At 35.6% G+C, this 27,059-nt stretch overlaps 1 protein-coding gene across 10 annotated transcripts in view; it reads left to right on the top strand.

The window, feature by feature from the left end:
* The window catches only part of MARK1 (microtubule affinity regulating kinase 1), a 145,419-nt gene that overhangs the window by 82,616 nt on the left and 35,744 nt on the right, over positions 1 to 27,059 (top strand). For 6 of the 10 annotated variants that reach the window (XM_082426498.1, XM_082426495.1, XM_082426499.1 and 3 more), the window contains 4 exons: positions 11,845 to 11,893; positions 12,990 to 13,055; positions 16,933 to 17,003; positions 21,939 to 21,995. In XM_082426498.1, coding sequence (XP_082282624.1) covers positions 11,845 to 11,893; positions 12,990 to 13,055; positions 16,933 to 17,003; positions 21,939 to 21,995 — 243 coding nt within the window. The remainder of the gene's footprint in view (positions 1 to 11,844; positions 11,894 to 12,989; positions 13,056 to 16,932; positions 17,004 to 21,938; positions 21,996 to 27,059) is intronic. The other 4 variants (XM_082426502.1, XM_082426496.1, XM_082426501.1 and 1 more) reach the window with 3 other exon arrangements.

Below are 27,059 nucleotides of genomic sequence, written 5' to 3' on the forward strand. Positions count from 1 at the left end.
GATGAAGCAATTTTATTCCTAGTTCACATACTTGAAATGTAAGATTAGTTATCGTTTCCTCTGAAATTCCACCAAGTTTGAAACTTGGACACATTAGTTTATACACAGATGACAGAGTTTGTGTAGCTTGTCTCAGATCGCAGTCACCAGGGTGCAGTTTATCTGTCTTCTGTGTATTGCTTGTTAATTTGCATTTTCTATTGTTTTACTGTGTTGCATTGTATTTCAAATTCACAAAAATAGCGCGGTGGTTCAGAAGTGATTTGCTGAATAGTAAAACCTGTAATGAAAACAGAAACAAGACTACTACAACTCATTAAATAATAAAGAGGAGTTCTGCATCCCAGTTATAAAGAACGAAAATCCTTGTGACAGTGATTTTGCACAAGCAGGGCAAGTGTAAAAAAATTTCAATAACCGACATCTGGAAATTAGGCCTAAGTGAATGATCCATTTACTGCTAGTGTCTAGTGTGTTAACCTGTTGTGTAAAACGTTGTCAAATGGTGACCTAAGCCATTTATACTTTAGTGAGTTTTCAGATAAAGCCCAGAGACCTCTCTGGTAAGCTAGTTAAGTTTTCCAGAACATCTGCAAAATAATCTTTATCGTGTTGATGAATTTGGTCACTAAAGGTAGAGCAGAGGACAGAACCATGGAAGCAATTCAGAATTACATTTCTTTTAGCAAATTATCAAGAAACCAAGCTTGTAAAAGAAATCGTATAATTATTGGCAAATATTTTTGATCAAGGAGAAAGCAGAAGCTTCTTGGCAATATTCCTTAACAAATCTCTCTGTTGGACATAGGTTAAAATACCAGTTACTCTCACATATGTGTGCTTGATAGCATATTTCACTTTGTAGCTGCACAAAACCACTTACGTGCTGAGTACTTCTTCCATACAGTTCTTTTTATGTGTGTGGATCATTTGAAGGAAAAGTCTTGGCCAATTCTTTTGTGGATCAGTGAAAACCTAAGTGAAAAGAGAAGGGTTAGCATTTAGTGAGCTGGGTTGTAGACTGCAGAAGTTGTCTTTGAATCATTACTGAATTTTTTAATATATATACTGCAAGGAATGATACTGCTGTGTGAATAGATAAGTTCATACCTAATGCCCAGTCACTCATTGCTTCATTCTCCATGACATCTGCGGTCAGTAACATAACCTCTGATCTTGATTTGGTTTTAAAGGAATACTGAAAACAGGGACTATCATAAAATCTTGGCTATTGAAAGATGTCTCTTTAGCATACAGTGTGAAGAATTGGTGGGAAGTATATCTTTCACCCTGAAATACAATGGATTTGAGGGAGAAGTTGTTCAAGTTTCTTTTAAAAGGTGATATCAATAATGTTAATGTCTAGCTAAAATATCAACAGTTTAAATGTTAAAGATAAGATAACCAAATTTTCTGGAAAGACCAAACTGTATTTCAAGCAGTTCACTGACCAAAAATCTGACTTTTCTAAACCCTGTTTTAGCCCTCATTAGTTATTGGGCAAAGGGTTCAGTGACATATTGTTGGGCAAGTTTAACATACAAATGTTACATCCAAATATGAAGAATACCTTCCAACGCAAGCATATCCAAAGAGTATATTAAGAACCCATTGCTATTACCCCTCAAATTGCAACTTCCAGTCTTCTAACCTTTTAGTGTGATTAGATCAGCAGCCTAGAATTTGTCTGAGAGCTGTGCATAGTCTGCTTGGAGAAATGCTTTTGTAAGGTTGGATCCAGTAATTAATCTGAGTGCCTCTGACGCATCACCCAATGCTTTGTTCCTTCCCCCAATCAATGATTGTGACTTAGGATTTTTTAAATTTAATAGAAATAAAAAGTAAAAAAAAAGTAAAACTAGAAATGGAAACTGTCTTGTGGTTCAAGCTACACGTCATGGAGCCCAATACGTGTGTTCATTAATTAATTCTTAATCTAACAAGTATTTATTGAAAGAAGATTATATTTCTCCTTATGTTTTCCTCTGCATTTTTGGCTCCTCCTTTTCTGTTTCCTTTAAGTGGACTCATTGTCCTCTTTGTGGGCCACTCAGTGTTGGAGTTTCACAAGACACGGTCCTAGGACTTCTCTTTCTGTATTCTCTTCCTAGGCTGTCTCAAAGGTAACTCTGGTTTAAATTATCACTGGTAGGCAAACTCACAAATTTATATCTTCAACTCAGACCTCCCCTACGTTTGCTTGTAATCCCTCAAAGATAACCCAAACTTATTATGTCCAAAACTGAACTCACGATCTCCACCCCACCTGCTTGGTACATGCCCACCTAGTGCTCTTCCAGTGTCCTCTCTCAGTGAATGACACTGTCCCCAAGTTGTGCAAGTCAGAAACCTCAGAGTTATCCTTGACTCCTCCCTCTCCTTCCTTCTCACCATCTAATCTGACCTTGAGTTGTGCTGATTTTATTTCTTACATATCTTTTGAGAATGTTTGCTTTTGTCTTTTTCCGTCATGATCCTGTAGACAGCACTACTATTATCTCTCCCTTGGACTACCCCAGTAGCCTTCTAACCCGTCTTTCTGCACTTTGCATCCCTACACACACACACACACACACACACACGGATGCACACACACAGAGTTTAAAAAGTCATCAAGGATGCAAAATATGTCTGATTATGTCATCCTTCTATTTAAGCTTTTAGGTAGCTTTCCCTTTTTCTTGTAGTCTAGAAATCAAATTCATTAACATGGTGTACAGGCCCTACTTTCTTCTTCTACCCCATGGTCCACCAACTCTCCCCAGCTTCTCCCTGCTCTCCTCATCCCCTACTACTCCAACTTCACTGACTTTCTTTCATCTGCTCCTATTCCTACTCTTTATTCTAGCTACCAGGCCTTTGCAGTTTTTCACCCCACGCTATGCATAATCCTTTATCACTCCCTCTTCACGTAATTCTTACTCATTTCTCACATTTCAGCCTTAGAGTCATTTCTTCAGGGAAAGCTTCCTGTCTCAACAATAGTGTTAAATCCCCCTGCCCTTCTTAAAATTAAGCACTCATAACCAAGAATTATTTATAAACAATCTTCATAAACAATCACTTTAGTTTTTATTTGTTTTGGTTTGAGTAGTACTGTTTGGATTTTGCTTTTTTTTTTTTTTTTTTGACCACGTCACGTGGCATGCAGGATCTTAGTTCCCCTACCAGGGATCGAACCTGTGTCCCCTGAAGTGGAAACACGGATTCTTAACCTCGGATTGCCAGGGAAGTCCCTGCATTTTGCTTTTGATTCTTGTATTCTGGCTCTGACTCTGAAGACCTGTTTTAATTGCTTGGTCTTTTTTGGCTGTAAAGCATACATCTATTTCTGTATTCTCAAGAAAGTATATAATATTTTCTGAAATAGATATGGAAGAATTTTCTCTTGGAAATGGAGGAAGCTAGAAATCTTTAAATCACCTATAAATTTTAGACTAACTGTCTGGCTGTTTTAAAAATCAAATTCGCATTTAGTTATTTTGAGTCATACTCCTGTTTTTTCTAAGTTCAGTTTGTTGATACAGTACACTAGTCTATTTTTAATTTTTGGATGGAGACTTCAAAACATCTTTCCCATTTAAAAAAACTTGCTTTCTCATGATATTTATTTATTGGACTAAAAGTTTCATTTCTAATCATTTTTTTTTTACAAGATAAAATTCTACAGATGCAGTTGAAGTCCTGTGTGCCATTTCTTGGTTCTATTCCTATATTTTTCTACCTAGAAATAACTACTATTCTGAATTTGGTCTTATTCCCATTTATTTTTTTTAAAAAAATTTCACATGTGTATCTGTACATGAAATACTATGTATTATTTATTTTTAAACTTTCTATTCTTCTGCAACTTGCTTTTTTCATTTAGCATTGTCTTACAGTTTTATTCATGTTAGTCTATATAGTCTAGTTCATTTATTTTCACTGTTATTATATGCCATTGTACAAATAAGCCACAGTTTACCCATTTTCTTATTAATAGATATCTACTACAGTTAGTTCATTTCTGTTAGATTATATTTAGATTGTTCCTGTTGTTTTAGTGTTTCTTTTTTTTTTTCCAGTTAGCTTTTTGTTTTTGCTATTACAGACATTGCTGCAATGATTCTTATTATGTATATCTTTTCGTGAAGATGTATAGAAGACTATATCTCTCCAAGTAGAATAAGGTTGAAGGGCATGCATATCCTCAACTGCATTAAATAATGTCAAATTGCTCTTCAAAGTGGCTGCACCAATTTCTACTTCTGCTAACATTGTATGCGATTTACTTTTGCTTCACATTCTTGTCAGCACTTTATATTATCAGATTTCTTAACTTTTGCCAACCTTATAGAAGCAAAATGGTATCTTGTTTTAATTTCCATGATTTCTTTATAGTGAGATTGGACATCTTTTCAAATTTAATCTATTTTATGTTTAGTATCTTCTCTCTGAAATTATATGATTTGGTATCTCAAACAATTTTATTTACCTAGCACCAACTTGAGCCCAAAGTTGTACAAGGCCTTGGGAAAGACTCTAGTACTATAAACTTGGTACCAGTTCATAAGAAATAAGAATCTTATAATTCATGTATGAAGACAAATTTTGGCAAAGTGGCACAGCCTATTATTTTGCAATGAATAACTGACTATAAGTTGTCAAGTTTGGAAGTAACACTAAACAATCATTTTATTTTTTTAGTTAGAAATCATCAACATATACTAATTTAATTATGTTCAGATTTCTTTTTCTGAACTACTGTTTCATGGGAAGAACTTAAGAAATTAGCCTAAGTTGTTATACTGGTACTAGCAATAACTTTATAAAATATTTTGGTGTCCCAATACGATGTCTCAAGTAAAAGAGGAGTGAAATGGTGATCCTAGAAATTAAAAAGCTGCAAGTTTAATCTATAGGATTCTGTTAATAAAGCTCCATGACTGGCGTCTCCGAGACAAAGTCTAGACAAGGTCCTAACTATCTCTTGGAGCTGAACGTCACCTGCAGGGTACAGCACAGGACCCACACTCCACATTAATAGGCCAGTAAACTGCTGTCAGAGATATAGGTCGAATTTTTACAGAGTTTACGGTGAAGGCAGAGAAGACCTTCTGCCCCTCCTCAAACCCAAATCAGAGCAAAGTACTTGAAAGGCCAAAAAGGTTGTGTTAAAAGGCACAGACAGGGCTTCCCTGGTGGCGCCGTGGTTGAGAATCTGCCTGCCAATGCAGGGGACACGGATTCGAGCCCTGGTCTGGGAAAATCCCACATGCCGCGGAGCAACTAGGCCCGTGAGCCACAACTACTGAGCCTTCGCGTCTGGAGCCTGTGCTCCGCAACAAGAGAGGCCGCGATAGTGAGAGGCCCGTGCACCACGATGAAGAGTGGCCCCCGCTTGCCGCAACTAGAGAAAGCCCTCGCACAGAAACGAAGACCCAACACAGCCAAAAAATAAATAAATAAATAAAAATTAAAAAAAAGAAAAGCACAGACAAACGTCACCCTCCTTTTATGAGCTCAGTCTACTATGACTTTGATGACAGCCTGGAAGAGCTCTCCTGGGGGGAACAAGCTTGACCACAGCCTTTGTCAAGCTCCCCGTGGCCACAGAGTTGTTCCCCATCTGCCTCAAGATCAAGGAAGTAGTGAAGAAGTCCTGTGACACTGATGAGTCCAAGGGCAGCACGGTGAGCAGGGCTGGTAGAGAGAGGATGATAGGTTTTCGGCCCCTGGCTGTGCTGCTTTGAGAGTAAATAGAATGGGGATTGTCTAAGCCATGTCCACTTGACTACTTCTAAATAGAACAGATTTTTCTACCATCAAAAAAATGTAATAATAGGCAGAAGGAATGGAAGAGGTAGGAAGGAACAGAGTAGTTGAGAGAAGAAATAATTAAGGCAGATATATATTGATTAACACTAATGGAGTTTGCCTAATCCTGACCCTGAGCTCTAACCAGGAAGGACCGAACTGGAAAGTAAATACCTGTCCACAGAATTGAGGATTGTTCACTAACTTCAGTTACCTAGAACAAAGCCAAGAACCAAGGAGGAAACAATAGAGGCCGCTGAACAACTAGAACAGCTGTCACAAAGTCCAAACAGTGAAGTCCCTGCCATTTAGTCCTAGAAGACCCATCTCAAGGCTTCTCTCTGCACTTAACTTATGTAATTAAACACACAATCTTAACAAACTCTGGCCTTAATTTTCAGCTGACAGCAAAATTGAAACAGTAGTTTGAAAGGCATTAGTGAATTCAGAGCCCTCCTGCTAAATTTGGGTATGCTAGGAACATTATGATGTCACAGTTTAAAAATGAGAACGGAAAAATAGGACTAAAAATTAGAATCAGGAACTCAGATAGTAGTGTGGGCCTATTCAATATGTTCACAAACTTCTGTTTTCCTTACTTGTGCCTGGACATACGACACATACAATAATTGACTTTTTTTTTTTTTTTTTTACAACAACTCTCCATCTCAGGGTAAACTTCTTATCTTGGTCTAAATGTTCAGCTCTCCTTTCCCCCTCACCTCTTTGCCCCTCTCCTAAGGAAGAGCAAGTACGGATAAGGTTGCCATCCTTGCTGGTAAGGGTCTCTTCTGGGTGAAAAGACCAAATATGTATAAGGAGCTCACTGTCTCTCCCTCGTCTGCTCCCTTTGACTCAGTGGGCTGGTGCAGAAGACTTTGACATTAGTCCAGTCTCTTTCCTCTGTGCAACCAACTAGAATATTAGAGTTTAGGAAGAGGTTATGGGGAGTCATGAAGAGGAAGAAACATCATAGCCCTTTACTGAATCCACGTGCTAGTACTATTCAATTGGCCCCGATTTTCTAGATTTAGAATGTTAATGACAAACCTGGCTGACAGTTCAAGTGTTTCCATCGGAGTCAGGGTGAATGACGGGGCAGGATTCTGGCATTTCATTGTCCCGAGTCAATGTACCACTTAAAACCCCCTCACCACTTCTTCCATCGGCAGCCATTCTTCCTCTTTCCACAACTGCTTGTCACTTTTAGCCAGCACACACTCAGCTTATACACACATTCATGCCGTTGCTTGTTTTTATAGTTTTTTCTCACTCCTTGTCAAAATCTACTGAGGGATAAAATAGATAACCAACCAGGACCTACTGTATAGCACAGAGAACTATACTCAGTATCTTGTAATAACCTATAATGGAAAAGAATCTAAAAAAGAATATATCTGTATATATATGTATGTGTGTGTATAACTGAATCACTTTGCTGTACACCTGAAACTAATACAACATTGTAAATCAACTATATCTCAATACAAATTTTTTTTTAAAAGTGCTGAAGGAGAGGAAACTATGGATAGAACAATGTATTCAAGACATTGAGATGTAGGAACCCGATGACAGTATATTATTGTTTTAACTGGAATAAGAAATTCCTTTCTGATGAGAAAGGGATGGTATTTCTCTGGCTTCATCTCCAGGTGGAAGTGGAGTGGCCTTCTGTTCAGGTACTGTTTTTGTTAAGTGTCCCACTTTTCACAGGACGATTTTAACACTGTTCCCCAGCTCATCTCGGTTCTTCGTAGAACAGAAGAGCTACATTCTAGACTCCAGTCAAGGACTAAACTCATGAATTCAACACCACTCAATCAAGTAAACAAACAAAAGACAGTGTTTATAGGGGAATGCCTGAAGGATGTGTAGCTGTCCGTTCCTTTAGATTACTTATTCTCCAACATGGAGCTGCCAGTATGTTTTAATTAGTGAGCAGATGTGTCTCAACCAGTTTGCTTCTAAGAATAAACTACTGAACTGGCCGATAACGTCATAAAAATTAACAAGAATAAATTCAAGATTACCCATGTGACAATTTTGTTCTCACTCTGTTGCAATTTGATGTTCTTTCTTGAGACAGAAGAGAAAGAAGATAGAATGAAGGAGCCAGTGTGGCATACTAATGCTACAACTTAATGGGCCACACTTCCCGGAGGTACCTATGCCAGTTACAAAGTAAGGCAGAAGCCCTCTTCCATGGGGCAGTAAGGACTGGTAATCGAAAAAGTAGGTTAAAGTGAGGAATTATTAAAAATTACATAAGCGTTTAACTTTTAAATTGAACACATAAATATACATTCATCAACCAATCTTTTCATTTAGGGGCAAAGCTTTTTTTTTTTTTTTTCTATTTTAAGTTTGGGTCTACTGATTGGCTTTGTTTATCTTGTACAAGTCATACTCGTAAACCCATGTTTGCTGCTATTTCTAATTGGTTTCTTATTTTAATTAATGGAGAATTTAAAGACTCCCGGGAAGTGATCTGAGAGCAGAATCCTAGATTTTCTTTTAATCTTTTACAGTCTTCTTGCCCACACCTAACAGGACAGCAATTTCTTTAACAGCTCTTATCTAGTATTTAGAAAGTATTCAATTTGGTTTGTTTTGTTAAACAGCATACTTGTCCTTCATTGGTTTATGTAAATTTAATCTTGTTGGACAGACCTTAAGGCAACGCCAGTGATCCCTGCCTTCTTGTGTTCACACCTTTGTACAATCACTTCCCTTTGAGTGTGAGCAGGATCTGTGACTGGTTTCTAACCAGTAGAATTAGGAAAAGGTGATGAGAGTTCACTCTCACAATCACATTTTGTTATATAAGACTGTCCTGCTAGCCACCTTGCTCTAGAGATTATCCTTGCTGGCTTGATAAAGTAAACTGCTGGGTTGGAGAAGCTTACTTGGCAAGACCTGTGAGCAGTCTCTAAGAGGTCAGGGCAGCCTCCAGGAGAGCCAGCAAGAATCCAGGGCCCTCAGCCCTAGGGCTGTAAGGAAATGAATTCTGCCCACAGCCTGGGTTAGCTTGGAAGTAGATTCTTCCCCGGTCGAGCCTCTAGATGAGAGTGCAGCCTGGACAGCACCTTGATGGCAGCCTTGTGAGGCCCCCAGCAGAGGACCCAGTTAAGTCGTGACCATGATGCACAGTGAATACTGACACACAGAAACAGTGAGATAATAAATGTGTGTTGTTAGAAGTTGCTGGGGTGCGGTAATTTGTTACTTAGCAATAGAAAACTAATACATTAGTTGAATGATCTATTTGCAGTAACAACTGTAACTGACAGACATGTCTGAAATCTAAATAACCTTTGGTAAGCATGCTGCTTAACCGCGGAAGTGTAGGGGCGCAGGAAGCACCTCGAACAGTGAGCGTCGAGGGTGCACAAGTGTGCTCAGCAGGTTTTGCAGAGGCAATGCCGCGTGACAGTTGGTTTCATGGAGGCCAGTTACAAAGGCTTCTGTACTGTAGTGCTTGTGAGTTGTGACTGTGTAGTCACATCTAACAACTTAACAGATAAATAAAATTTTAATAAGAAAGCAACACTCAATGAAGAAAACAGAGGTAGTTCATTTACATGTGAGTATAGGAGAACAAGATTGTTATTGGGGACTTTTCTATTAGAAATACATACTACTACTACTCAGCCATAAAAAGGAATGAAATAACGCCATTTGCAGCAACATGGATGGACCTAGAGATTATCATACTTAAGTAAGTCAGAAAGAGAAAGACAAATGCCATATGATATCACCTATACCTGGAATCTAAAAATATGGCACAAAGGAACTTATCTACGAAACAGAAACCGACTCACAGACATAGAGAACAGAATGTGGATGCCAAGGGGGATGGCAGGTGGGGGAAGGGATGGAGTGGGAGTTTGGGATTAGCAGGTGCAAATTATTATTTATAGAATGGATAAACAACAAGGTCCTACTGTATAGCACAGGGAATTATATTCAACATCCTGTGATAAACCATAATGGAAAAGAATATGAAAAATAATGTGTGTATATGTATAACTGAATCACTTTGTTGTACAGCAGAAATTAACACAGCATTGTAAAGCAACTATACTTCAATAAATTTTTTAAAAAGAAATAGAGATAATACTAATGAATGCAAATGAAACTTACAATAATGCTACTCGTATTAATAATAGGTCCAAAAACTTTAAAATCTATATAGTACAGCAAAACCAAAATAGGGACTATCTGTATTTATTTTTTTAAAATACATTCCTGGGGTGCAGGGTGGAGATTCAGGAAAAAAAGTCAATATTTTTAAATAATAAAGTTTAACATTTAAAAAAATTACTTTAGTTACAAATAGGTATATTTCTTATAAAATGATATTTTAAATGTTTAAATAGACTGTTTTATTACTCAGTGCTTATAAAATGAGTTTATGAAAGCCATGGAAAAATAAGAGGCAGGCATAATATTTGACTTATTTTTCTGGAGAAAAAAATTCTGCTTATAGTAGAACCTAGGATCAGCAGATTTGTGAGTTATGATTTTATAGTTATATGTAAATTTTATGTGCTCATATTATGTGTGAATTTTACCTGCTAATGTGCCATAATAAGAAAAAAAAAGTTGAAACCAGAAGTACAGATCCTCTGAAAATCTAAACCACAGAGTCTACCTCTGCTGTCAGCCCAAGGAGTCCGTGGGCAGAGGTCACCTGATGAGGTGCCCCTTTACTTCCTCTTTGGTTTTCTCAGGGAAGTGAGGGCCTTATTTTTAGGGGGGACGTCAGGTAAGCAGAGTGAGGAGACCCAGGTGGTGTCAGAAACCAAGATAAAAACCCTGAGTGCATTCTGAGGGGACTACCCACCAGGAATACAGGAGACCCGACAGAGCTCTGCCCCTGCTGCCAATCGTGAGAAACGCCGGGTATGGGCGGCATCCCCTCTGTCTTGGTATAGGAGGTCCCCTCAATCCTCCCTCTGAATATTCACAGGAGTGAGATTCCACACTCCCCTCTGCTGAACTGAGGCCACCCAGCTCACACCAAGGCCCTTACCCCTCTGAGACCCCTGAGGAGGAAGTGAGGGTATGTGACTTCCGGCTCCCTCTGCCCAAGGCCTCCAGGGCTGCTCATGGGAAGGACATATTCTCTGACGTCGCTAGCTAGAATCTACATGGTATTTGATGAGTATTCCATGCTTACTGCTGTCCACTGGCATCTGGTATTGTTGAGGATTGGAAAGCATTTGGAAAACGGATAACTGATTTAGAAATGGTCAAATGATCTGAACAGAGGTCTCATCAGAGAAAGTATATAGATGGCAGATAAGCATATAAGAAGATGATCAACACCAATTATTAGGAGTTGCAAATTAAAACAACAGATACCACTACACACCTGTTAGAATGGTGAAAATCCAAAACACTGACAACACCAAGTGCTGACAAGGATGTGGAACAACAGGAACTCTCATTGCTGGTGGGAATGCAAAATGGTACAGCCACTTTGGAAGGTAGTTTGGTGGTTTCTTATAAAACGGAACATACTCTACTATACCATCCAGCAGTCATGCTCCTTGGTATTTACCCAAATGAATTGAAAACTTAGTCCACACAGAAACTTACACATGGTTTATACAGCTTTATTCATAATTGCTTATAGTCTGATCAACCAGTAGAGGTGATTAAAGAGTCAGGCCCCCCAAACCCCCAGGAAGGTTTTTATTGGATAAAAGTCATGTGGATGATCATTTAGTTTCATTCCCACAGTGTTTTTCTTTTATTCCTAGTAATGAGTATTCAAATAAATGTTAGTTTTACTGTATATGGTATATTCACATACACACACAAACACACACACACACAGAACCATTTGAGTTCATTAGTTAAAATTGTCCTGGGAACCAAGTCTCAGCAAAACTAGAGTTGGGACTGTGAAGTAAATCTCTTATTTGACCAGAATCCTGTAGTGTCTTATAAGCAGATAAATGTCTTCAAATAGATGTTTTGATTGGTTCTCTGCTTGAGTGTTCTCTTTTAACAAAATTGTTTGGTTGTTTTCTTTAACAGTTGTTTCGAGAAGTACGAATAATGAAGATATTGAATCACCCTAACATAGGTATGAAATTTATATATACAATTAACAATAAAGTATTTTCCTTAATTTGAGGCTATTTGAAAGGATACAATTTTAAGGATGTTTTATATAAAATGAGAAAAAGTGATAACCTCAGAAAGTGATACTTTGGGTAAAAATAGATTATAAAGAAGTTAACTGAAGGCTACAAATTGTAGTTTTCTACTACCTTGCTGTCTTCTGCTTGTCACTAAAATAATATATATGACTTGGAGTTAAAGCATATAAATGATTTTTGTATCTCCTTACTAAATCTCTCTAAATAGAGATTGCATGCCATTTAGGTATTTATAAAAAATAATTCCAGATATTTTGATAATAGGCACTTGGGCTTGATCATAGTTTATAAGCAAAATAACTAGTTTGAATTTTAAAGAAAATAGAGTTGATTTCAGTTTTAGTGAATTTACTTCCATAAGTTCTGTTTTTCCCCCATATTTACAAATAAGTTTATTGATTACATATATTATACAGTCATTGGATTGTAAGAAGTAAAAAGCAATTCTTCTTTTAATCTGTTTATTTTTGAATCATGTGTTTCTTGCACATTAAAAAATCTTATGTTTATTAGAGACACTCATGCAGTTACTTGTGGTGTATAATTTCAACTATTTGTCAATACATAAGTCTGATAATTTAGTATTTTTTAACCAGAAACTTTTAAAATATCACATAATTATAAAATTTTTTATTTCTGTACCAAAGATTATTTAACATTTTTTGATAGGCTCATTATAATAATAGTGTCTTTTTAAGCTTTAATTAAAATTTTATTATTTTGATTTTAAGATTTTCTTTTTTTATTACCTTATTCTAATTAGAAAAAGAATGATTTTTTTAATCCCAGAAATTTAACTCTCTTTTGACCCAGCAGTTGGTTCCAAATCACTTCACAGTAAATAGTTTTCTTCCATAGTCGTAATAACCCTTGAGAAAAATTTTAAACTTTAAATTGTAATTAATAATTTTTAGTAAATACTCAAATTTTCCTTTGGTTTAGTGTTACCTTAAATTTTCTTAAAGCATATCAAATATGTGCTCACAACCACAGAGTTATATCTCTAATTTCTTTTTTCAGTAAAATTGTTTGAAGTTATTGAAACAGAGAAGACCCTCTATTTAGTCATGGAATACGCGAGTGGAGGTAAGGATGAAGGGAATGAAAAGTTATCTTTTGATGAGACATATAGAATTATTAATACCAATCATTAACATTCATGTCTTTTTTGATGGTAATGAATCTGTAGTTTCATAAAATGCCTTTAAATAGTATCTTAAGGAAAATTCAGTGTTTAGTTTCAAGACCTATTGATCCTACATTTAAAAGTAGGATTTTGGCTTATTTAAAAATTACTTAGGGACATTTTTCAAAACTCTAAATTTGCATTGTTATCTATGAATGTTTCAATTCTTATCTAAATAATATAATATATAATAGCATTAGTAGTAGTAGAAGCTCTTGGCTATTAACAGGAAATCTCAAATTCAGAATGTATTTAATAAAGTTTATAGTAAAAGCATGTTCTAGGTCAGATGTTTATTTCACTGATTGTTCATATATGACAGATTCTCCATATACATACATTTTCAAGAAATCCATAAAATGTTTCAATTTAAACAAGTATTGATCTGTATATTTCATAAGTTAGGAGACTGAGTTGACGGGGAAATGTAAGATACATTTCTAGTAGAATATAATATTGGGCTGGCCAAAAAGTTCGTTCAGGTTCTGCCGTAAGATGTTATGAAAATCCCAAATGAACTTTTTGGCCAACCCAATATATATTCTGACTATATAGTGTCAAAAATAGGAATGATTTTTAAACACTGATATATAATAGAAAATCATTTTCATGTACTTTCCCTCAAATGAGAGCTACATTGGCTCAGATTCACTGTTCTTTTAGGCATAAGGCTTAACTTTCTCGGAAACAGGTTTAAAATTTATGGAGTTAAATCATTTAATAAGTAAAATGAGGATACTTGAAGGTTTTAAGGGCTCAGAGAATTTAAGCAATTGAAGAAGAGGGAGGGCAGCAGAAATTATTTAAACCACTTTGGCTAATTACCTTTTTTCACTAATCAATTGAAAAACTTAGTGTTGAATTTAGTTTTGAGTTCTTTTATCTAATAAAGCGTATAGATTTTTATGATGATTCAGATTTTGTGTAACTAGAATAAAGATGATTTATTTTAGTCTATAGCATCTAGGCTATGTATTTTTATACCCTCTCTTAGATTTCTAAAAAATTTTACTACAAATATTAAACGGATTTTAATTGCTTTTTCAGTTTTTTATGTAGATTGAAAGTTTTAAAAGATTTAGTTTTTTGCATAGCTTTTTTTCATCATAAAAATATTTCATTGTAGGTTTTTTACTTAACCTGGAAACCTACATCATTAATGTTTTTTATTATTATAGGATTTTAAGAAATATTAATACAGCCATGCAAATTTTCATAAAATGTTAATCTATAATAAAATTAATGAACCTACAAATACCACATAATGAACTTTCTCTACTTTTCTATCCTGTAGTTAGATCTGTGTATCAATTCATCATTGTTGAAACCCTGAGTGTTTATTCAGTTAGACTTTTTTTTTTTTTAGTGATCTAAAGTCTAGAGAGTGGGGCTAAACATGTTTTGATATGAGAAATTATAGACAGCTAAAGGTCTGTGGGCATTGTTCTATTTTTATGAAGGGCTGCCACAAGGCTGTGTTAATATTAACGTGCATACTGCTTTAACGATTAATGGTAAGTGCAGTCAACTCTTTATTGGTGCTGATGAAGGGGAGCAATGGCTGGAGTAATAGACAGCACGTAGGGTCCTCACTGCTCTCCTTCAGTAGCATTGGGAGGGGCAGAAGGGTGTAGTGTAGTGTAGAGAGGTGTGTACTGGAGCTCAGCCAGTGGCCCCTTATTCAGTTCTGATTCCTAGGGATAGGTGTTCTTTGAGACTTGCCAGTCAGTGATCCTGTAATAAACCATCATGGTTCTGTAGCAGTAAATCTAGAATCATCCTCTTGCCTTTTTAATCTATAAATGGCAAGGTGACTCTAGAGAATAAAACACTTAATATTTTTCCTCTGAAATTTCTAGATATTTTAGGATTGAATCTGACATGCACACGAGAATCCTAGCATGAACAAGGGTTGAGTCAGACAGCTGCCTCTTTGCCAGGAGTACATCTGTTGATTCTGGTTCACTAATGGGGCAAAAGATCTTCAGTGATTAGAAGCGCAGGGAACTCCTTTATGATTTTGAACCATGTTTCGTTCAAAGGAGCCTATTAAAAGGCGTCAGGGCTACTTTGGAATAGTGTGTTTATACCTTCTGTTGTTCATGCAGACATTATTTATTAAATGTTTACTGTGTACTAAGTGATATTCTAGGTGCTAGGAACACACGGGTGAGCAAAGGCAAGGTCCCTGCCCTCAAAAAGATGACAAAAGATTACGTTCTAGTTGGAGAAGCAAATCATAAACAAATAATATATAATCAGTAAAGGACTGAATCATGTAACCATCCGGGGGGTGTGAGCGTTCCAGGCAGAACTTAAGAGTAGTCCAAATTTTTGAACTCCTGCCAAATATCTTTCCCCACTTAAACTCACATATCTAGAATTAACTACTATGATGGGTCAACTAGAGCATCTATTCATTTCTCTGTTTTCATCATCCCATTTAATCATTTAAGTATGCTTGATATAATATGTTAACATTGTAGATTTATTAGTTTCATCTGACATACATCATTACATATTTGATTTTTAACATTTTACTTATGTCCTAGGATTGATATTGCATATATGTATATGTAATATATCTGTATACCTAGATACAAATATATAATTTATTGAGTGCTTACTATATGCCAGTCTCACTGTGCTAAGCACGTGCATTATTTCATTTAATCCTCACAACACCCATGTGAAATAGGTAATAGGGAGAAGCAGGGTCTAAACGAAGTTAAGAAATCTTCCTTATGTCTCCCAATAGCTACTTAGGGCTAAATAAGGATTCATACCAAAATTGGTCTGATTCTAAAACCTGAGTTTTTAACCACTTTGCTGTACTTTACAAGAACTCTTTAAGCCACTTTATGAGTTTTTAATATACATGTATATATGTGGTACAAATTATAAGGATATAAAAATTTTATCCCTTACACTGAGATATTTTATTTTTGATAATGTAACTAAACATTAGTTATTTTTTTATTATTATTGATTAGAGAAAAATGAAAAAAACTTACATGTAAAGTAAAGGATCTATTAGAAAATTTTTACAGTTTCTAGTATCTTTAAATTATTTCAACGAATATGTATTGTCTATCCACTTCGTGTTCTGTCATGGGGATGGGGATACAGGTAAAGTATGGGTATGATGACAGCATTCAAGGAGTTTGCAGCTCATCTGGGGTAATAGGAGATGCACACAAGGATGATTTCATTCTGTATAATAAGTAGTTAAATACCAATGCAGGTGAAATGAGTACTGTGAGAATGTGCATAATCAGTGTAGGAAGGAAAAGAAAGAAATCAGTGTGGATGGAGGTAGAGAGATGGAATTTGACCAAGACTCTATGACTAGTAGACTTTAAGAGAGTGAGCCAACATAATATGACTTCTGTTATTTTGTTTGAAATGTAGGCCCCAAATACAAAGCCAAATGTAATTTTTGATTGCCCATGCTGTGGTTTCCCTTTATTAGAATGGACAATAAAGAGTTGACTGTATTTTTACATAATAGTTGAAAGCAGAAAGTAAGTTTTCTTATGTTTTTTATGACTTTTTATTAAGAGTTTTGTTGAATCATAAGCCGCTACCCATATTCAATTTTACATGTATTTTTTTTCCTTTTTTTCTATTCATGTAACAGTTGTGATTTATATAGAACTATCAGAAAAGTGTGGGCCAAAAGCTTCTTTAAAAACAAGGCAAAAACTTGACATTGCATATATTGTTAACTGAAAAATCTATGTATATTTTACTGCCTGCTTTACCTTTCTGATTCAGGTGAAGTATTTGATTACTTAGTTGCCCATGGAAGAATGAAAGAAAAAGAGGCCCGTGCAAAATTTAGGCAGGTATGGAAAGTAGTTTTCAACTTTGTTTTGCTGATATTTTTAGTGATGTACAATGGACAGTATCACAAACTGGAATTCAGAGTACATGGTACTTTAAAAAGAAAAATTCCTGCTTTCTTATACTTTTTAAGAATGGAAAACTGAAAAAGAAATTTGTTCTTCCTGAATTTAAATTTAAAATAGTTGCCATTGGTTATTTCTAGTTCATCATAAATAGTAAAATGTTTATAGGTGAGATTCTTATTAATAACTCTTTGATAGTCTTGGAAATACAGACTAGAGTGAGATAGAAAGTAAATACTTAAACCTTTATCCAGTAATTATTATCAAGAATATTAGCTTTATGTGTACAGTATAAATGTGTACTGTTTAAAGAGGTTTTTGTATTTTTTAAATAATTAAAGATGTCAGTTTTGGAACTCATATTTTTGTAGATTTAAAGACTGTGATCAATTTTATTTAGTCAAGTAGGGAAGGAACCTTGCCATTGTGAAGAATATGGTAAGATATTGATATTTCCAGGTCAACTTGAATATGATTTGTTACAGAAATGATAAAATAAGAAAAAGCAATTTAAGTTCATCTAAGATTTTGTTTTTAATGTTTAAGAATGAAGTATTTAAAATTATCATACTTTATAAATTACTGTAAAAATGACAATTAATAAATTGTAAATTGTCCACAAAATTTACTGAAGTAAAGTTTCAACAGACAGCTTACTATATCCCAAATTTTACCTAAGTGAATTTAAAATATTCATTTAAAAATAGTTCAGTATCTCTTCTGTAAACATTATTCTACAGTTAAAGGGATCCTGTAATCAATAAGTTTGGGAAACAATGACTACTGATGTGAAATCTTCCTCTGTGAGATTTTATATATATGTTAACATACAAACAATTGGAGAAGTCCTGAAGAAGATGGGAGGAAAAAAACCTGTTCAACTTTTTTTTGTTTTTGACATAGCATTCTCCACATTGATCGTGGAGTGAGTTTATTTTGTGAAACCTCTATTATTAATATCTCACAGAATCATTACTTTTTGGAACAATATACATGAAATGCTTTCGACCAAAGATAAACATAGCCATTATATTTAGAATAGATTCCTAGGAGCATTTGACTTAAAATAGCTGAATCTAAAGACAGCTGGTAATGAGGAAGCAACATTGAGAAACTGAATGGTATTCAGCTACATATTGTTAAATTCTTTTCTACCGTGGAATGGAAGTCCAGGCTTACTTAAGTAAAGAGCTACAGTCATCACTTTAAATGTCATTGTTCTTTCCATCTCAGTCACACTAGTTTTAGTAGCCTATTAGGAAGAAAATTCCAATTGACATTAAGTATTTCCATTGGGATTTTAATTTATATTTTAAGGACTGTCACTACTCACTCTTATTCTTTTTAGTCAGTTGGTTTTGTTTATTTATTAAAAACATACTGTGGTCAGAAATTGTACTGGGTACTATATGGAATTAGAGAAGGTGCTATTTTAAAGAGCTTACTCATCTCTACTGAGGGGTGGGAGCAGGATAGCAGGCTGGGACACAGATATTTTCATAAAGATCCAAATAATTACTAATTGGCTCTTTTTAAAAATAAAGTCTGGATTACTTTGAAATCAAATCAGAGGTTGAGTGTCAAATGAATGCTATTTAAAATGTAAAACAATGGCAATTTAAAAAATAATTATCTATTTATTATAAATATTAAATGTATTACTATCTGTATGTGTTCCCCCCAAAATTAAATAGGTAACCAACTCACATTTTTAAAAACCAGGGACACACACACAATTTTATAGTTATTTGGCAAAAAGTTATATTTGTTTTTCAATTTATTTTTGCTAAGTTTATTTTTCTTTATAGGTGTAATTAAAACTCTAATAAATGTGTATTTACTTTTATTTCTATTTGCTCTGTATTTCATAAAATTACTTTAAAAACTTTAACAGTGAAAGGGAATGTACTGTATTAGTAAGGGTATGTCCTTGGCCCTACCATTAAATATAGCAGAGGCACTAGGACAGTTCAAGACCAATTAATTTAGCAGTCATTGCCCATACAATGCCTCTGCTTTCCTTAAGATTTGAGGGCCTGCAAGAAAAATCATAATATTGATTCAACCCTTCCAGTATCAAGGCTACTACTTAAAGCTTGGGAATTCCTGACCCACGTATAAATAATTGCAAATCATCCTCCCCCCACAATTGCACCTCATGGCAAAACATTGACATGTCTGGTCTTAGGGTCAGTGCAGGACTGATTGTCAATCATGTTTTCAAGATCCGTAACAAAAGGACTGTAGGGAAGTTTCTGCATCCTATTTGTGGAGGTACAGAATGTTTTGAGATGGGAGGGTCTGGCCATAGAATAATGCAGTAAAACTTGGGCTTGTGCATGGGGATTCTTGCAGTGAGCAAGTCAGAAGCCAGAGCTTCTTTTATGGCAGAAATTGTACCCTACTAGATAAGCGTGATGATATTATAAATTATCTTTCCCTTCTTAAGTCTTTAAGACTCAGGAGATTTTTATTCCAGAAGTGCCTATAGAACTGCTTTCACAGAAACTATCCTGTCTAATGTGAAATGCATGTTTGGTAACCAAATCATTGTCTGTAGCATGCCTTCTTCACGGTATCAAGAAAAGGGGACTTGAAAAAGATATTCTCATTATCAACAAAGTTCTGTCATCTATGATACAAAAATAGCCTTATAGTATGAACATCCTATAGCCTATATAGTATGTTCAGTAAGATGTATTAATATTTACATATAAATGTATGTCTCTCTTAATTACATGGTAAAAATTGGATATTAGAAGTTTGAAGCATATTGCTTAAGAAAACTAATACTACATGTATTCATTGTAGGATTCTGCTGTATTTGGAGGACTCACACCTCAAATTAATTATAAACATTCACAATTGTTTTGCTCAAACACAGTTCATGGTTCTGTAGTACCTGCTTAGTTTGGAATTCAGAGACTTTTACCAACTTGTCTATCAAGGTTTAACTCCCAGTATTACCATTTTCCTACCTACTTTTCAAATACATTGTGTTGCCTCAACATCAGTGCAGGGCTTCCCTGGTGGCGCAGTGGTTGAGAATCCACCTGCCAATGCAGGGGACACGGGTTCGAGCCCTGGTCCGGGAAGATCCCACATGCTGTGGAGCAATTAAGCCTGTGTGCCACAGCCCCTGAGCCCATGTGCCACAACTGCTGAAGCCTGCACACCTAGAGTCCGTGCTCCGCAACAAGAGAAGTCACCGCAATGAGAAGCCTGCGCACTGCAACGAAGAGTAGCCCCCGCTCGCCGCAACTAGAGAAAGCCCGCACGCAGCAATGAAGACCCAACGCAGCCAAAAATTTTTTAAAAATCAGTGCATTTTACCTCCTTACCCCCTACGTCCCCATCCCCAAACATCCACATTTTAAAATTTTACTATCCTTCATGGAGGGCTTAGATCAAATACCACCTAGTAACTGAGATTATTCTTTATCTTTTATGATTCCCTCACTTCTTTGTACCTCTGCTTCTATGATTCTACTTTGTAGTATGTATAGTTACTCATAAACATATTTTTTCCTCCTAATCAGACTGTAAGCTCCTTAAAGGCAGCGTGCATGTAGGGTGCATGAACACATTTTTGTATTCCCCTCGCAACCAGCACATTTTCTTGCACATAGCAGGTACTCAATAAACTGACTGTTGAATCAAAATGAATTTAATTGAATTACATCTTACTCACTGTGTGTTGATTTTGTTTTGAATTCATGTCTTCTCTGTCTTTGAACCATTTTAATATACATTAAAATAATTTTATAATACTGAAATACCAGTTTCACTTGTACTACTTCGAAGTTTTTTTTTTCTAACCAGTATCCTATTAGCATGGTCATACTTCACATCACCTTTAAACTTTCAAAAATCTCATTTCTGTCCCCATTTGTTAAATGCCTAACCAATATTCAACATTCAAACTGTGTTTACGTTTAACTGAATCCACAGAATTGAATGTTCTGCTGTGCATTAAAATGGCCCTCCTATACATCAGATATACTTATATGTACAAAGTAACTCCTAGTTGATTGCTATCAGATTGTTTCCTTTTCTGTATTTTATGTAATAAAGTGTATAACTATCATAGAATTGCTTATAACCTATTTCTCATTTGTATCTTTGGCCCTTAAACCATTGGGTTCTTTCCTGTTTAGCACTTATCCCCAAAGAGCCCTATGTAATGGTTAAAAATTAAGATGGTGTACAAAATCTAGTTACAAGGGTAGAATGCTTTGCCCAGCTGAATTAGTGGCAAGTTTAAGATTAAATTTCATTTTTACCTCTTTTCTTTTGATAATTAGGTTTCCTTTAAAGGCTCAAAATTTTTTCCTTTGCTTTATACTATATGAAGAGACAAAAGTAAGGTATTGCTAAATACCCTGTTGATAAATTCTTAGTCAGTTGACCTCCCTGAAGAAACATGCCTTGAACACATTTAGTATAATTCCTAAAATAGAGTTTTGCATTTTGAACTTGAGCCAGCTATCTTGGAATGCTGATTCATGTGTGCCAGAATTCTTATTTCAACAGTGGGATAAACCATTTGACCAAAACTACAAAGTGTATACGTTGGATCATGTAAATAGAGAAATATAACAACAACCCATAAAGAAATCTTCATGGACTCTGACAAATATTTTAGTGTATTTTAGCAAGAGAATACTACTTTTCCACATTGTCCACATTTAAAAGTGAAAATCTCATAACTTTAATGCGTATGGTTTTCTGAAATAAAGGAACAGTGAAATTGCTAAACATAACTTTAAAATCCAAGTTAGTAATTTCTCTAAATTGGAATGATAATTGGGGAAAAATTGAGATGTTTTTACCATAATAATTTTGAATCTTTTATCCAAATATTTATTTCAGATTGTATCTGCTGTACAGTATTGTCATCAAAAGTGCATTGTTCACCGTGATCTTAAGGTAAGTGATTGGTTTTTAACAAAAATTTCTTAATTGTTAACAGATATGTGATACTATTAGAGCTGTCTTTTTGATTGCCTAATTGTGCCAGGCACTGTACAAGGAAATTAGTTTTGTTTTTTTTTTAATAAATTTATTTATTTTATTTATTTACTTTTGGCTGCGTTGGGTCTTCGCTGCTGTGTGCGGGCTTTCTCTAGTTGCGGCGAGCAGGGGCTACTCTTCATTGCGGTGCGCGGGCTTCTCATTGCGGTGGCTACTCTTGCTGCCGAGAATGGGCTCTAGAGCGCAGGCTCAGCAGTTGTGGCACACGGGCTTAGCTGCTCCGCAGCATGTGAGATCTTCCAGGACCAGGGATCGAACCCATGTCCCCTGCATTGGCAGGCGGATTCCTAACCACTGCGCCACCAGGGAAGCCCAGGAAATTACTTTTTATTTAATTCTCACAGCAACTTTTTATAAAAGGTAGTATTTTCTTTCTTTTTTTTTAAATTGAAGTATAGTTGGTTTACAGTATTATATTAGTTTCAGGAATACAGTGAAGTGATTCAGTTATATATATATTTTTCAGATTATTTTCCATTATAGGTTATTACAACGTATTGAATATAGTTCCCTGTGCCATACAGTAAATCCTTATTGCTTATCTATTTTATGCAAAGTAGTGTGTATCTATTAATCCCATACTCCTAATTTATTCCTCCCCTGCTTCCTTACCCCTTTGGTAACCATAAGTTTGTTTTCTATATCTGTGAGTCTGTTTTTGTTTTGTATATAGATTCATTTGTATTATTTTTTAGATTCCATGTATAAATGATATTATATAATATTTGTCTTTTTCTTTCTGACTTCACTTAGTATGATATTCTCTAGTCTACCCATGTTGCTGTAAATGGCATTATTTCATTCTTTTTTATGGCTGAGTAATATTCCATTGTGTGTATATACGTACGTACACACACACACACACAAACACACACATACCACATCTTCTTAAGCCAGTCATCTGTTGATAGGCACATGGTTTGTTTCCATGTCTTGGCTATTGTAAATAGTGCTGTTATGAACATTGGGGTGCATGTATCTTTTTGAATTGAGTTTTTGTCTTTTCCAGATATATGCCCAGGAGTGGGATTGTTGGATCATATGGTAGCTCTATTTTTAGTTTTTTAAGGAATCTCCACATTCTTCTCCACAGTGGCTGCACCAACTTACATTCCCACCAACAGTGTGCAAGGGTTCCCTTTTCTCCACACCCTCTCCAGCATTTAATATTTGTAGACTTTTTGATGATAGCCATTCTGACCCATGTGAGGTGATACCTCATTGTGGTTTTGATTTGCATTTCTCTAATAATTAGTGATGTTGAGCATCTTTTCATGTGCCTGTTGGCCATCTGTATGTCTTCTTTGGAGAGATGACTATTTAGGTCTTCTGCGCATTTTTTGTTTCTTTGTTTTTGATATTGAGTTGTATGAGCTGTTTGTGTATTTTGAATGTTAACCTCTTGTTGGTCACATCATTTGCAAGTATTTTCTTCTATTCCTTCGGTTGTCTTTTCATTTTGTTGATGGTTTCCTTTGCTGCACAAAAACTTAATAAAGTTTGATTAGGTGCCATTTGTTTATTTTTGCTTTTATTTCTTTTGCCTTGAGGAATGAACTTAACCAAGGAGGTGAAAGACCTATACACTGAAAACTATAAAACATTGATAAAGGAAATTGAAGATGATTCAAAGAAATGGAAAGATATCCCATGCTCTTGGATTGGAAGAATTAATATTGTTAAAATGACCACACTACCCAAAGCAATCTACAAATTTCATGTAATCCCTATCGAAATACCCATGACATTTTTCACAGAACTAGAACAAATAATCCTAAAATTTATATGGAACCACAAAAGTCCTAGAATTGCCAAAGCAATCCTGAGGATAAAGAACAAAGCTGGAGGCATAACCCTCCCAGACTTCAGACAGTACTACAAAGCTACAGTAATCAAAACAATATTGGTGTAAAAACAGACGGATCAGTGGAACAGAATAGAGAGCCCAGGGAATTCCCTGGTGGTCCAGTGGTTAGGACTCGGCGCCTTCACTGCCGAGGGCCCGGGTTCGATTCCTGGCTGGGGAACTAAGATCCCACAAGCTGCGTGTGTGGCCAAAAAAAAAAAAAGAATAGAGAGCCCAGAAATAAACCCACATGTCTTCGATCAGTTAATCTATGACAAAGACAAACGAGGCAAGAATATACAGTGGAGAAAAGACAGTCTCTTTAGCAAGTGGTATTGGGAAAGCTTGACAGCTGCATGTAAATCAATGAAATTAGACCACTCCCTCACACCCTCACAAAAATAAACTCAAAATGGTTTAAAGACCTAAATATAAGGCATAAAACTAGAAGAGAACATAGGCAAAACATGCTCTGATATAAATCTCAGGAATGTCTTCTTTTTTTTTTTTTAATAAATTTACTTATTTATTTTTGGCTGCATTGGGTCTTCGTTGCTGCACGCGGGCTTTCTTTAGTTGTGTCGAGCGGGGCTACTCTTCGTTGTGATGCGTGGGCTTCTCATTGTGGTGGCTTCTCTTGTTGTGGAGCACAGGCTCTAGGCGCGTGGCCTTCAGTAATTGTGGCATGTGGGCTCAGTAGTTGTGGCACGCGGGCTATAGAGCGCAGTCTCAGAAGTTGTGGCACACGGGCTTAGTTGCTCCGCGGCATGTGGGATCATCCAAGACCAGGGCTTGAACCCATGTCCCGTGCATTGGCAAGTGGATTCTTAACCACTGTGCCGCCAGGGAAGCCCAGGAATGTTTTCTTAAAAGGCAATATTTTCACTGAGGAAATGAAGAAAATGTGGATGAGAAGTTATCTAGCATTAAAGACTAGAGGATTTGATTCCATTAATTAGCTTCTTTTAATAACATAAATGAGGAACTTTGTCCCTAATTAAAAATGCCTGAGGCCCCATTCCATCAGAAGCAGGGTCAGGGCACAAATCCAGATTTGTCTGATGTAAGAGCCAGTGCTCATCCTCACATTAAAGTTCAAAGAAATAAGGAAAGTTTTAAATGTTTTTATGAATATTGAATGCATATGATTAGTATAAACTAGCATACTTTGGAATAAGAAATGTGTGATAGTCAGGAAATGTTTGTGGCAGTGAACATGGGAGCCATGATTCATTTCATGGGGAAATGAAATCAGATGTCTATTTAGGTGTTTTGCCTATTTTTTAATCTGGTTGTTTGTTTTTTTGTTACTGATTTACATGAGTTCCTTACATATTTTGAGTATTAACCGCTTATCAGATATGTGGTTTGCAAATATTTTCTCCCATTCTATAGGTTGTCTTTTCATTTTGTTGATGGTTTCCTTTGCTGTACAGAAGCTTTTTAGTTTGATGTAGTCTTACTTGTTTAATTTTGCTTTGGTTGCCTGAGCTTTTGATGTCTAATCCAAAAAGTTACTAATACTGTATTGAATACTGGAAGTTTGCTAAGAGGGATTTCAGGTGTTCCCATCACACTTATCAAGAAAAAGGTAACTCTGAGGAAGTATGTAGCTTGACTTAAGTAATCATTTCACTGTTTGTATGTATATCATATTATCATGTGTTATACCTTAAATATACATAATTTTTATTTTAAAAAATAAAATAATTTAAAAAAAGAAAGAAATGGTTGGGGCCAAATGGATTTTTTTTTTTTGAATGAAGGTAGAAAATTCCTTGTCTAAGAAAGTTTTTTTTTTTTCCTTTTTCTCTATTTTTCCAAAGTTAACTTGCATATTCCATACCTAGGAGTTTGTTTTTTTTTTTTCCCAACTTCTTTTCCCATTGCCTCTGTCAGTTACTAGCACTAGTTTGTGTTATATTTGAATACATTGTCCTAAACAATTGTTGAAAGTCTCATCCTGTAATTTGGCTCCATTGTTCTGAGCTTACAGATTTTCTCCTGCTCCAAATATTTCTATTTCTGTTTCCTCCCTCAGCTATTTTAAGGGAAATCACTGCTTCAAAGAAAGAGAAAGAAGAGGGCTATTTATTTCCCTGCCTGTGTGTTTGACTCCTAGTTTGTCATCTCATTTCTTATATGGAAAATATCTGCAAAAAATCATGTTCATTACCCAGGAGTTTCCTGTATGCTCTTGGGAGGAAACCTCAAAACCCTCTCCAGCTCTCCTCTTCTGAGGCAGCCTTGGGTACTTTGCTATCCACCCAGACATCTTTAGAGAGACTGGGAATAGTCTAGCTTGCTCCAAGACAGCCTCAGAAATTTACAGTGACCAGGCCCTTACATCAGAACATCAAAGTAACCTGGTTTTATCGCACAGTCCGTAATGTTAAGATCTAATATAAATCTCCCAAATCTGTGTGCTGTCATAATATTTATGTAATAAGTGACACCACATTTTTTGCATAGTTTTGGGTGTTAGATGTGTTATTTTCTGAAACAAGATGAAAACAAATATCCCAAGGTAGTATTCCTTAAAAAAGGAAAAGAAGGAAAGTAGGCGAGGGAAGAGCTATATGATGGGCAAAGTGCCTGGGTCTGCTGAGTGTTGGACCCTCCAGTGGTACAAACTATAGAGAACTCTGATTTTCATTTTAGTCAAATTTTACTCCTTTTTGTAACCTGATGAAACACATCTACAAACTAAGCTATAACTTCATTAGTCTGTCAGTTGTAACAGAGTTTGAAACAAAACATGTGCAAAAACAAATCCTTTATTGAATTGCTTGCATTTATAAAAGGTACATTTAAATTTTTTCATTGAATGATTCTCATTTAGGAAGATTTTAGAAAATCGGCATTTTAAAACATGGGAGAAATCACTTCTTTCTACCATAATAAACCCCTAGAAGAGAATCTAGTTTTAGAAAAGCAAAAGGAGGCTTAAAACAGATAAGATCTAATGGAGGCTGTGTTGTGTTGTTTTCTTTTACTGAGAAAAGAACTTCGTTGAGGATGTGTTTTGCAAGAAAGGACAAGGAATGAATTCAGTAGTCATAGAACCCCTGACTGGCAGTTAGTTTGAATATATGCTTGAGGCTTGCATTAAC

This window comes from Balaenoptera physalus (assembly GCF_965194825.1).
Source record: "Balaenoptera physalus genome assembly, chromosome: 1".
NCBI classification, from domain to species: Eukaryota; Metazoa; Chordata; class Mammalia; order Artiodactyla; family Balaenopteridae; genus Balaenoptera; species Balaenoptera physalus.